Source organism: Gracilinanus agilis, chromosome 2 (assembly GCF_016433145.1).
Source record: "Gracilinanus agilis isolate LMUSP501 chromosome 2, AgileGrace, whole genome shotgun sequence".
Lineage (NCBI taxonomy): Eukaryota > Metazoa > Chordata > Mammalia > Didelphimorphia > Didelphidae > Gracilinanus > Gracilinanus agilis.
In genome coordinates this window covers 509,490,797-509,504,936 of record NC_058131.1, presented here as the reverse complement: position 1 = coordinate 509,504,936, position 14,140 = coordinate 509,490,797, and the positions used below count along the sequence as shown (strand labels likewise).

General features: G+C 36.6%; 1 protein-coding gene across 1 annotated transcript in view; it reads right to left on the bottom strand.

The window, feature by feature from the left end:
• The window catches only part of LOC123234049 (cation channel sperm-associated protein subunit beta-like), a 218,449-nt gene that overhangs the window by 103,666 nt on the left and 100,643 nt on the right, over positions 1-14,140 (bottom strand). The window contains exons 15-16 of the mRNA XM_044660000.1: positions 9,778-9,932; positions 1,642-1,799 (exon numbers count right to left, since the gene is read on the bottom strand). Coding sequence (XP_044515935.1) covers positions 1,642-1,799; positions 9,778-9,932 — 313 coding nt within the window. The remainder of the gene's footprint in view (positions 1-1,641; positions 1,800-9,777; positions 9,933-14,140) is intronic.

Below are 14,140 nucleotides of genomic sequence, written 5' to 3'. Positions count from 1 at the left end.
CACTAACTAATTAATTAGTTATGCAAAAGTAAATGTTCTGTGATCTTTAGTCAATACGACTCTATGGTCAGCAGCATTTTTGCACTGTTTTTTTTTTGGACCATACCATATATTTATGAATCATTTTTCAAGTAATTTATCAGGTTTCCTTAAATTATTGTAATTTCTGAAGTTGCAGGGTGTTAAAAGCCTGGCTACTCTCCAACCCTGATGGAGGAAATCATTTCTTCAAGGCTCTCCAACCAGCATTAGTTTTCTATCTCTCATTGTTCTTTTTGCTCCCATTTCCATCTGTTATAGTCTTGATCTCAGTGAGATTCAGCACAATGAATGAGTCTGCTGGGTGATAAACCATTTTCTTCACCTGAAACCCATTAATTAGTTCTCCACCTGTAACATCATTATCTCTATTCTCTGAGACTAAGTAGAATTAAATCTAATTTTCATTCCACATGACAGACCTACAAATAAATGAAGGATAATATTTTGTCTGTGTAAGTGTCCTGTACTCCACAATACTTATACTTACCCAATTCTTTTAGCCAATTATCATAGGCCTTTCATCATCCTAGTTGCCTTCCTCTGGACACCCTCTAGTTTGTCAATGTTCCCTCAAAAATGTAGCCAGAACTAATGTAATTGCACCACTCCTGCTCTAACCTAGAGCATAATAGAGGGAAACAATCACCTTCCTAATTCTGTACACTTTATTTTTAAAGGTTAAGATTCCGTTAGTTACTACAAAAGGGAAAGGAACAAGTAAGTACCTCTTATGATCCAGATCTTGTGTTTTATAAATATTATTTCATTTGGTCCTCATAAGATTCCTGACAATTAGGTTCTATTAATATTTCCATTTTACAGTTGAAGAACCTGAGGCAAGCAGAAGTTAAGTGACTTTCCCAGGGCTATATAGCCAGAAAAGTGTTTAAGAATAGATTTGAACTCAATTCTTAAGACTCAAGACTCTATTCACTGTACCACTTAAGTGCCCAAAGAACCCAGTTGTTGCATAATGAACTTGTAGTCCCCTAAATTCCCAAGATCTCATTTCAGACAAACTTCTATCTCCCCCATTTTACTCTTGTGAAAGTTGAATTTTTTAACCCAGAAGTAAAATTTCAGTTATACTTATTTCATTTTATTAGATTCAGTCCAACATTCTATTAAAATCTTTTGGAATTCTGACTGTGATCACATATGTTACCTTTTCCTTCTAGTTTTGTCATTTTGTTTTGATTCCTCAACTTAAGGGTTCTTCTCAATTACTACATTCTGCTCTATGTGTACAACTATTCCAACTCATACTTCATATGTCTTAACTCCAAAATACTGAGCTGGAACATAAATTGTGTCCTTTCCCACCTTTCAGATGTGGGTATTTCATTTAATGGATTATTACTAGATCTTCTCCATGAGTGGCATTGTCGAAACTGATATCCATCACCTCACTTGCCTCTTAGATAGCTGTACTTCTTATCAGCCAATACTTTGCTATAATCACTTAGTTAACTATAAATCAATCAATTATATTGATTCTATAGATCCCAAGGGCCCTGATTTAAATCTATGGGATGTGACCTTCAGAAAACAACAGAAACCAATAGTAAAGTCAACAATCTGAAATAAATAATAATCTACTTTAACTGGAGTCTTCTGCCAACATGACGTTCACGAAATTGTAAGTCATGACTCAAAGCTGCTGGAGAATTCTTGGGTACATATGCAAAGAATAACACTTGAGTCGTTGTGATGTACTGTGGAGCTAATGCAGTTTTAAATTTTATATCTTCTTCAACCTGGAAAGGGGGAAAAAGTAATCCATATTTTAAACATTCTGCTTTTATATTTAAATATAAATGAAAAAAGTCCTCATTTAATAAATTATATAATGTTATAATTCAGAACATTTGTGCTTTTCTGAGTAACACGTGATGCCCTCTTTATTCATCATATTCCACCTGACTCCCTTATGTGTGCAAGGGACTGTATAATCTTTGATGCAGAGTAAAGAAACTTTATATCTCCTCTCTTCCTATAATCTCTATTAAGAGTGAGATTTTGCTATGGGATGAGAATTTATTGAGCCTTCAATTATTGGTACTCTCTGTGTCTGAAATGACCCAGTTGGTATGGATAGTAGTGGGGAATATAGATTTGAAAAGCCTGAATGTAGATTTTTTTAGAAGCAAAATGATTCAGTACCTAAAGGATATTAGATTTTATTCTTCTGTCATGAAAAAAAACATGCTGGGAGCTGAAATGGCAGAATAATAATATTCAGTTCACGTAAATTAGAAAATAGATATCATTTATAAAAAATAAATTGATAAAAATAGAAAATAAAGGGTCTCAAAACAAGTGAAAGCTTGCAAGAGGAACATGTCTGGAGGGATTAGCATAGTGAGCACTGTATTGGAGGAAGCTTTCATAGTACATATGGTAGTGGGAGGGATATATATATAGGGTTAGCCCCCAAGCAGCCTGAAGCAACAAACTAGCAGACAAGGAAAGCCCCAGAGAAGCCAGAGGTAAGGAAACTTCAGAGCCAAGAGTAGCCCTACTCATCATCTGAGGCAATGAAACCAACAGAGGGAAGAAGCAGTTCAGCACCAGCCTTACCCACTTCCATATGACCTGAGGTAATGAAAAAGTAGAGCAGGGAAGAGTCTTAGAAGCTGCCAAATAGTCTAAGGAAATGAAACAGAAGAGTGGGGGAACAGCCCAATTGCTAGGCCAAACCATTTCCACATGGCCTGAGGTTCCTAAATGAAAGCATGGACACCAGCTCAACACCAGTCACACATACTTCCAAGTGGTCTGATGTAACAAACACACAGAGCAGGAAACAACCCAATGTAGGAAACAACTGGGAAACTGAAAGCAGAGAGAATGGAATCCATTTGGTTAAAAAAAACTGCTTTGCTACAAACTATGAGACAGAAGTCTCCATACAAGAAGGAACTGGCTAGGGGCAGTTAGGTGGCTTAGTGAATTGACCTGGAGACATAAAGTCCTGGGTTCAAACTTGACCTCAGACACTTTCTAGTTTTGTGATCCTGGGATAACTCCCATTGCCTAGTCCTTACTGCTATTCTACCTTGGAACCAATATACGACATTAATTTTTTAAAAGTAGAAGGAAAGGGGCAGTTAGGTGGCTCAGGGGTTAAAGAGCCAGGCCTGGATATAGGAGAAGTCCTGATTCCAAATCTTGCCTCAGATACTTCCTAGCTGTGTGACCCTGGGCAAGTTACTTAACCCCAATTGCCTCGCTCTTACCATTCTTCTGCCTTGGAACCAATATATAGTATTGATTCTAAGACAGAAGGTAAGGGTTTTTAAAAAAATAAAAATAAAAAGTAGGAAGAAGTCAGTCAATCCCTGGAAGAGCACACTAAAGGACACAAAGACAGTCAGATCTACCCTAAGCTCTAGAGAAGGCTTCGCTGCAAGCTTAGACAGGTCATTCCTCCATCCTAGGTACAAAGCAGAACCTCAACAGGTAATAAGGTAATAAGGTAATAAGACAAGGTAATAAGGAGAAATAAAATAATAACTAGAAAAATGACTAAAAGACAAAGAAAAAACCTAAGTTTAAAAAGTTACTTTAATTACATGGAAGAAACTCAGAAGACAATAATTTCAAAAAGGAAACATGTGAAACCTCAAAGAAAAAATGGAAAATGATTTCAGGCCCTGAAAGACCACCTGGAAGAACTTAAAAAGAAGTTTAAAAATTAAGTAATAGATGATGGAAAGATTCAACAACTTGGAAATTGTAATGGGCCAAAAGGAAATGAAGGTCAAAACACACACAAACACACATAAACACAAGAAAACAACTCTCTAAAGATCAGAATGAGCCAAATGGCAAAGGAAATACAAAAGCTCAAGGAAGAAAATAACTTCTTCAAAATTAGAAGTGAGCAAATGGAACCTAATGATTATATAAGGCATCAGGAAACAATGAGGTAAAATCAAAAGAATGAAAAAAAGAAGAAAAGCTGAAATACCTCACTGGAAAAAACAATTGACTAGGAAAATAGATCCAGGAGACAATATCTGAGAATCATTGTAATACTTGTGTGATAATTAAATTAAGACTACACTGCCCATCTTTAGATTTAATCACCAAAGGTGAGAGTACCTTCTAATTCTGGGAGGTCCTAACCCACATGTGCTAGAGTGAGTAACAATAAGAATCAATGGACCTCCCCCTACACTTTCTATGAGAAAACGTCTATTGTGATTGGACACGAAGGCTAAGGGAAGGTACTGGAAGTGATATATATATATATAGCCCTTCCAAGGAGGGAGTGAGTGAGTGAGGCTCAGCTGGTTTGGCGAAGGGGACCTGAGGGAAGCTTTGCTGGTTCATGACCAAGACTGTTCCATGTGGTGAGTTTAAAGACTGAATCTTCCTGAACTTCTATTGGGAAACTTCCTTTTATAGACTCTGTGAGTGGAGTTTGCTCCATTCACCTCTGGGCCTCAGGCCCTTTAAACCTCAGCTGAGGGTTAAGATCTACCTGGACTAATCAGTGGGATAGATTCTTATTTCCATATCTCCTCTCTCTCTTCTCATGTAAATAAATTTCCATAAAAGTCAATTTTGATTTGAGATTATTTTTAATTGAGGATTGATAATAGTTCAATCCTCTGGTGACCATATTTAATATATTGAACCCATAAAACCCTTCACCCTTACACTTGAAAGCTTTGATTAAAAAAAAGTCTGAACATCACACTTCAAATCATTGGGGAAAACTTTCTTGCTATCCTCAGACAAGAGGGAAAAATAAAAATGGAAAGAATTCATGGATTAACTCCTGAAAGAGACCTTAATATAAAACTGCCCAACTATTAGAGCAAAATTCAAAAACTCCCAGACCAAGGGGAAAGGACTGAAAGCAACCAGAAAGAATTCATGGAGAAACAGTCAAGATTACACAAGACCTGGCAGCTTCTATATTAAAGAACTGGAAAGCATGGAATATGATATTCTGAAAGGCAAAGATCTCAGACTACAAGCAAGAATCATATACCCAATGAAACAGAGCAGAACTCTCCAGAGGGAAAAGGTGATATTTGATGAAACAGGTGATTTTCAGATATTCATGGAAAAAAAACCTTAGAGCTAAAAAAAAAATTAAATAAGCAGATGTGATACTCAAGAGATATATAAAAAGTTATAAAGAGGAAAGTGAAAACAAGAGTTTCAATAAGATTTATTTGAGTACATTCAAAACTGGGAAGGTGGTAGTTAAAATACTTAAGATATATAAATATATGTATATATGTATGTTATGTCGTAAAAGGAAATTCTTGGTTCTCTTTGTCTATTCTGAGTTTACACTTGTGAAAAGGGAATCCTTTGTTCTCCTTGCCTAGTTGGAGTTAAAACTTTGGTTAACAATAATTTAAGATTGTGAGGACAGGATTAACTCTTCTTTGTCTATCTTTTGATGGAATCAACACAAGCTTGAACTAGGTGAGAAGCCAATAAGATACAGGAGAGCTCTACCCTTTTTTTTAACTCAAACAACCAGAAACTTTTTGAGTTCACACTTAAGAGTTCACACACTCAGAAATGTGTGAATCCTTGGAGGAGAGTTAACACCTTTAGTGGTGTTAGATCAATCCCACAGACACTGCCCCTGAGCAGTGCTGGACAATTTGGAAACTGTGATTGGCCCCTGTGAAAAGGGGCAGGGACAGGAAAACACTGTAAAAGCCACAAAATCCTTAGGCTTGGGTAGTCTGGTGAATTTGAATCTTATGGAGAGTGTCTCCTGGAGAAAGTCTTTAAGGGAACTTTACTGGAGACTGCAGCGTGAACTATGACTTCAACTTAGATTCTGACTCCTGGACTACTTCATTGGGCAAGTGAAAAGGGCTGACTCCTTTCCTAATTTCCTAAGAGACTAGCTTCCATCTTGGAGGAGGCCTTGTAGTTACTCACTACCGGCCCTCCTGGCTGAGAATTAGTATAGGTATTTTCTCTAACTTCTCTCACATTTCTCTACTTTATTATTTCCCCTCTAATTTGGTAAATAAACTTCTGACATGAGATGTAATAATTTCAGCAATCACGTTATTTCATATAATTTAAGTCTAACCACTAAATTTAACTTTTACAATGAATTTATATATTTGTGTCATGTATATTGTGTATATATGTGTATGCACATATATGATATTTGCATCATATAAAGTACTTAAAGTATATTCCAGATATTTAAAGTGCTTAGAACACTTGAGAAAATTTCATAATTAGGACAGTAAATAAAGTATACATAGAAACCTAATTAAGATGAGTTGATATTAAAAAAAAATCATGAGGCAGAAAAGATGAACACCCAGGGAGAAAAGAAAAGATAGAAGGGGGTAAATTATCTCACATGAAATGGACCTAAGAGTCAATAAAGTAGATGAGAAGATGGGGAATGTGGTGGGTAATGCTTGAACTTTACTCATTGGAATAACATCTATTCTCAGCTAGCTATAGAAACTTAATGTGAGGATAGACAAAAAGAAAAGCAAACGGGGGGAATGATAATCAGAAGCAAAATATTTGTGAACAAGGAAAAGCTAAAATGAATGATTGAAGGATAAATAGGATAAAAATAAGATGGAGGGAAATACACAATTAGTCATCTTATGTGTAAATGTGAATGGGATTAACTGATCCATAAAAGAAAAAAGTATAGCAGAGCGGATTAAAAACAAAACAAAACAAAAAACATGTGCTATCTACAAGGAACACATTTAAAATAGGGAGATACATGCAAAATAAAAGTAAAGGATTGGAAAAAATTATTACACTTTAGCTAAAGTAGATACCTTTGAATTTTTCTTCAATTCTTCTGAGAGAACACTTAGCTCTCCAAGTCCCTTGTGATAGATCCATTTGGGGATGTATTATTAGGTATATAGTTACAGCAAGATTCTCCTATCATAACAGAAACTTCTCCTTCCTTTGCCAGTCATGTCCAAGGCAACTCTATTATCCCATGTCATCAGACAGCTTGCATCCAATTACTGAGCTAAACCTATAATTGCAACCCTAGCATAGTTTATAAACCTGTTGCTTGTGGTAAATGTAATTAATCCAATTCACATTCCTATTTATAGTTACCTGCCAGAAAAGAGATTCCACACCAGAAGGTGTGTTTATTAATCTTCTTGCAAATCAAGCAGGAATCCACCACTTGTTTTGCATCAGTGTATAAATCCAGTGCACATATATTTTGCAAAAATTAGGTCACATATATTCTGGAACCCCCTATGGCTTTCTTGGTGCAAAAGACATAAAATTCCTCTAGCTATAGCTTGATTATCTCTCTTCCATCAGGCAGAAACCATTTGCCATCCTCCATTTCTTTTCCTCCTATAGCTTTCATCTTATATATCTCTGCCTCTGTAAAGACTGGTTTTCCTACATCTTCAGGCAAGAATGCATTGCAACCTCATCTTTTTCAATTCCAGCTTTCCTAGCTTCTTCATTTGCTAATCTATTTCATCTAGCTTCAAAGGAGTTATTTTTTTGATGCCCATTTACATGGATCATAGTCAAATGTTAACTCTAACATATTTCTCAAACACTTTCTTTATCAGTTCAATGTGTGCTCTTTTCCCTTACTAGAAATCATTCCTTTTTCATTCCAAGTTTTTCCAAATATAAGCACTACTCCCCAAGCATACTTTGAATCAGTGTATGTTTCCTCCTTGGCCTCCCAGCATTTTCAGAGCCTAATTTAGAGCATAGAGCTCACAAATTCGTGCTGACCAAGTGCTCGGAAGACGGCCTTGATCTACTAAGGCTACTTTATCACCGTCAACAATTTCATAACCATCTCTCCTTTTTCCATCTATTAGTCATGAGGATCCACCTATAAACAGATTCACTTCTCAAGGGATAGGTTTTTCATGTAAATCCTCCTTGGCTTTTGTTTAGAAATCAATAATATCTAAACAATCATGTTCAATCTCTTCATGATTTTCTTTTCCAGTCCCCTACGAGAACTTGGCAGGATTCAAGTTTGAATCTGTTGTAAGGACTAGATCTTTTTCCAATAAGATGGCTTCATATCTCAATATCCAAGAATTAGTAAGTCACCTTCCAGCCCTTTGGTGTAGGATTGCATTGATTAAGTGAGGAGACCATTAGACTTCCTCCAAAAGTCATTTTTCTGCTTTCTTCTAGCAAAACTTCTTTGACAGCAATTGATTGTATACATATTGACCATCCTCTCAAAACATAATTGCATCTGCCTGCCCCATGTTTGTGCAAGGACCCCCAAGGCTATTCCTTGATCCACTTGATCCACAAACAGGTAAAAAGGTAAGGCCAATACTGGGGCTGATTTTAATGCCTTTTTCAATTCTGAAAAATTTTCTTCTCCTTCTGCATTCTATTCTATGGGATCTGGAACTTCTCCTAAGAGATGAGCATACAAAGGCTTTGTATATGTTGCATACTCATCTATCCAGAGTGTACAATAATTCACCAATCCTCAAAACTTCCTTAAGTTCTTTTTTGTCTGAGGGAGTTCAAATTGCAAAATTGAAGACACTAGGGCTGAGTCTAACCTCCTTCACCCTTCACTAATGAAGTGTCCTAGATATTTAACTTCTATTTCTGCAAACTGTAGATTTTGGCACCCATAGTTCTATTATCTTTCAAGGAATCATAGATCTATTCTTAGAACTAGAGGACAAAATAGAAATTGATAGAATCCACTGATAATCTCTTAAAAGGGATTCCAAAAGGTTAACTCCCAAGAATAGTATAGTCAAATTCCGAAATTCCCAGGTCAAGGGGAAAATATTACAAGCAGCTAAAAAGAAACAATTCAAATATCATGGAGTCATAGTCAGGGTATCAGCTTCTATAATAAAGAATAAGTGGGTCAGGAATATGATATTCCAGAGGGCAAAGAAGCTAGGACTAAAACCAAGTATCACTTACCCAGTAAAACTGAGTATAATCCTTTGGAAGGGCCAAGGAGGAGGGAAGTTAAATAGAGACCTTGAAAATATTTCTAATAAAAATACCAGAGCTTAATGGAAAATCTGACTCTTAAATAGAAAACTCAAGAAAAACATAAAAAGGTAAACAGGAAAGATAGAGCAAAAGACATTCAAAAAGGTAAAACTGTGAACCTCCATACATGAGGAGATGAATCTCATAATGCCAAAGAACTTTTTCATTATTAGGGTTGTTAGTTGGAGTGTGCATAGACAGAAGGTGAGGGTTGAATATAATGTGATGATACAAAAACTTAAATTAATGCATGAGAAAGAGAAATGTGTTGGGATGAGGAAGGGGAAATAGAATAGGGCAAATTATTAGACATAAAAGAGGAATGAAAGAGCTATTTTCAGCAATACAATGATGCAAAACTATCCCAAAAGGCTCATAATAAAAAAATTCTATCTTGTAAGCCTTTTTTTAAGTCAATGAAGACAATTCTCAGAAAATACACAGTATTGACTCCAAGATGGAAAGGTGAGGGTTTAAAAAATGTTAAAATAAAAATACTTCCCTCCAGAAAAATTCATTGATTCCAAACTGGTTAGTGCTTATTTTCATGATTAGGGTACTATATTATCATTAAAGACCATTCAGCTATGTGCATATATTTTAGGCTAACATGCTTATGCTTCAAAGTAGTGCATCATCTACCTGCAAAGAAGTTGTTAACCCTGCAATTCTATGCTTTATTTGTATTTTAAAAATATTTTACACATTATCAGCACATACATCACTGACCTGTATGAGTGAATTATTACTAAATGCAACAGTAACCGCTATACCATCCAAACTGGAATTAGTTAGATAAACTAAAGTGTCACTTCCCACATGGTCAAAGTACACACCAACAGGATGAAATCTGCTTTGTCCCATTTTCTTATAAGAATGTAATCCTATATGGGGAAAAAGAAAGTATTTTGAAATGCAGTTTTTTACCTATGTCCACACAAATGCTTCCTTAAGTGTGACTAGGATATGATGTCCCTTTGTTTCACTGGATAACTGCTTTTGTTTGACCTCCAACAGGGTTTGGCTTGGATTTACATAACTGTCCCCTTTACCTCATCCACCTTACTCCCACTGAAAGAATTTCGGGGAGCTTGGTATAACCACATCGTGAGAGACTGAAGTGTCTAGCCAACCTTTGCCTGCTTAGTCTTTGGATTTTGCTTTACACCTAAGGAATCCTCTTTGTCATCTTGATCCTAGAGATACCATAGCTACTGGCTAGATCATCAGGGACACTACTCTACTCATGGAAAGTTGCTAATTCTTAAGATTGTTAGTTACTTCATTCTTCTGGGCTAATCTTTTTTTCCAGTTACAGATAGAAACAATTTTTAACAATTGTTTTCTTACATTTTAGGATTCAAATTTTCTCCTTCCATCACTCCCCACCCCCAGTGGTAAATATTCTGATATGATGCTTTCATGGAATACATATTTTCATATTGTTTAAATGCATTTCTTGTTGATGGCATTTTGTGGGATTCTGGTTTTTCATCTATTCTGCTATCGTTTTTTTGTTTTATGGGTGAATTCATCCCATTCATTTACATTTGTGATGGCTAATTAAGTGTTTCCCTTCATCATATTTTTCCCATTTACCCTTATTTTTTCTCCTTTCAGCCTTTCTTTATTCACAGATGTTTTCTTTCCAACCACTAACTCCCCCAATTTGCCCTGCTTTTTTCATCTCCTCCCTTCCCTTAGTAACCTACACCCTTTCTTTCCTATAGGGTAAGATAGGTTTTTATAGTTTATAGTGTTGCTGCTACTTTGAGTTAATTCTGATCAGAGTAAGCATAGCCCACTGCCCCACCAAAAACAACTATATTTACTCTTATACACCTCTTCAGGAGAGATAGTTTAGCTATTTCTCTCTATACTTTTCTTATCTCTCCATTTGTTACTCATTCCTGTTCCTTGATTTCTTTTTGAATATCAGTCAATCCTATTCAGTTCCCTTCTTTCTATATATATACTTTTCATTGCTCTATAAGTGATAAAATTCATAAATACTTTAAGTATCTTGCATATGTTAAGTACCTTAAGTATTTCAAGTATTATCTTAAATATTTAAATTGTCACCTGGTTATTAATATACTCAATTGAACTTTATCGAAATCTTTAACTTTATCTTTTTATGCATCTTGAGTGTCACTGAATTTTCTAAGTATGGAATTACCCTATTTCTATTTCTTTTTTTTGTCCACATTTTAATTTATTTTTTAATTTAATTTTTATTTAGAATATTTTTCCATTTCTACATGTTTCCAACAAAAACTCAGCAGCAGAAATTAGAAAGAGAAACTCAATTTAAAATCACTCTAGACATCATAAAATATTTAGGAATCTATCTACCAAGATAAAAACAGGAATTATGTGATCACAACTACAAAACACTTTTCACACAATTAAAACTAGATCTAAATAATTGGAAAAACATTAGTTGTTTATGGATAGGATGCGCTATTATAATAAAAATGACAATCCTATCCAAATTAATTTACTTGTTCAGTGCCATACCTATCAAACTACCAAAAAACATTTTTATAAAATTAGAAAAAAATTATAACAAAGTTCATATGGAAGAACAAAAGATCAAGAATATCAAGGGAAATAATGAAAAAAAGTGTGAAGGAAGGTGGCCTAGCAGGACGAGATCTTAAACTGTACTATAAAGTAGTGGTCATCAAAACAATATGCTACTGGCTAAGAAGCAGAAGGGTGGATCAATGGAATAGACTAGGAGTGAATGGCCTCAGCAAGCTGGTGTTACAATAAACCCAAAGACCCCAGCTTTGGGGGCAAGAACTCACTATTTGACAAAAACTGCTGGGAAGGAGGGATTCCGGGTTAAGATGGCGGCAGAGTAAGAAGCAGCTCTTAACCTCTCCTGACCGAAACACACAAAACTCCTCAAGGGGACATAAAAACAAGTCCAGACGAACGGAGGAACCCCACAACAGGGCACAGCGTGGAAGGTACGTGGAATCGAGACATTTCCAGGCTATAAAGGGCTCTCACTAAATCGCGGGCTGAGCAACCACACCACCCCCACCCCCTCCACACGCAAAATCTATAGCTCTGAAGCCAGCTAAAAAGAAATAGAGCAAGTTTGGGGCACCCATCAAGTCATTGGCAGCTCCGGGGCCTGTTCCTGAGAGCAGCAAGATTTAGGACCCCAATAAGCCAGAGAACGCAAGCGAAATCTGAGCGCGAGGGCAGAGAGTGGACGCCCAGCGCAGAGCGCACAGGCACTGGAGGAGGCGTGGGTGGAGGCAGACACAGCCAGGAACTAAAGCTCTGAAAACCTGAGTGGGGAACCAGTGCAGACCGGTATATGACTGTGGAAGCAGCACCCTGAGACTTGTAAAGGAACCTCCTGCAGAGGATCAAGCAAAGGGGTCCACTAGGGGGCTTGACCTTGGAAAAAACCAGAACTCAGACCTCAGGTACCAATAGACCGCGGACAGACACTGAGCGCGAGGATAAACCTGAGAAGCTGCTGGGCTAATGATGGCTACCCAACCTCAGGAAACTCAGAAGAGAAAGAATAACAACAAGAAAAAGAAGCCCTTAACACTCGACAACTTTTACACAGAGAAAATCCAGACAACCGAGCAAACAGAGGAGGAGAACAAACAAGCATCCGGACCCTCCTCAAATAAGGAAAACTCCTCACAAGCTATGGAAGAATTCAAAACTGAGATTTTGAGGAAAATGGAAGAGATCTGGCAAGAAAATAACTGTTTAAAAGGTAAAATCTTGCAATTGAACACCAGAAATGACCAGATTGAAAAGGAATTCCAGAAGATTATGGCCGAAAACAGAAAGATTATAGCCGAAAATCAATCCCTAAAGGCTAGAATCCAGCAATTGGAAGCTAATGATCTCTCAAGACAACAAGAACAAATAAAACAAAGTCAAAAGACTGAAAAAATAGAAGGAAACATGAAATATCTCAATGAGAGAGTGACAGACCAAGAAAACCGGTCTAGAAGAGACAATTTGAGAATAATTGGTCTTCCAGAAAAACCAGAAATTAATAGAAACCTGGACTCCGTACTAAAAGAAATTATTCAGCAAAATTGCCCTGAAGTACTACAACAAGAGGGCAATATAGACATCGAAAGGATTCATAGAACACCCACTACATTTGACCCAGAGAAGAAATCGGTTAGAAATATTATTGCCAAATTCAAAAGCTTTCAAGCAAAAGAAAAAATCTTACAAGAAGCCAGAAAGAGACAATTCAAATATCAAGGAGCACCAATCAGGATCACACAGGATCTGGCAGCCTCCACGCTAAAAGACCATAAGGCTTGGAATACGATATTCAGAAAGGCAAGAGAGCTGGGCCTGCAGCCACGGATCAACTACCCATCAAAACTGACTATATATTTCCAGGGGAAAGTATGGGCATTCAACAAAATTGAAGAATTCCAGGTATTTGCACCGAAAAGACCAGGGCTAAATGGAAAGTTTGACATTGAACCACAAAAATCGAGAGAAACCTGAAAAGGTAAATAAGATACAGAGGGGAAAGAAAGAAAACTTATAATTTTTAAATTTGCCTTTTTAAGGGCCTCAGTGAGATCTAATTATCTGTATTCCTATGTAGAGAAATGTTATGTATAATTCTCTGTAGTGAACTCTATTCACTATTATAATATTCACTATTATAGTAATCAGAAGAATAATTCACAGGGTGAGGATGGAACACTAAATAATCTAAGATGGCGTGGGGGATGGGAAAGAGGGGGTAAATAGCAGGGAACACCAAGAGAAACTTGAGTGAATAAGAAAATAGAATATTCTATTACACACAAAGAGGGCATGGGATGGAGAGGGGACAAATACTATTATAAGAAGGAGAGGAAGAGAGCATAAAGAGGTAATAATCAAGCCTTACTCTTAGTGTAATCAACCCGGAGAGGGAAGAGTAGCTTTATTATCCATTGGGATAAAAAACTCTATCTAACCCTACTGAGAAAGTCAGAAGGGATAAACCAAGGGGAGCAGGGGAGTGGGAAGGTCAAAAAAGGGAGGGGAGAAGGGAGAGGGAATTCATAAGGCCTTTAAAAACAAAAAGAGG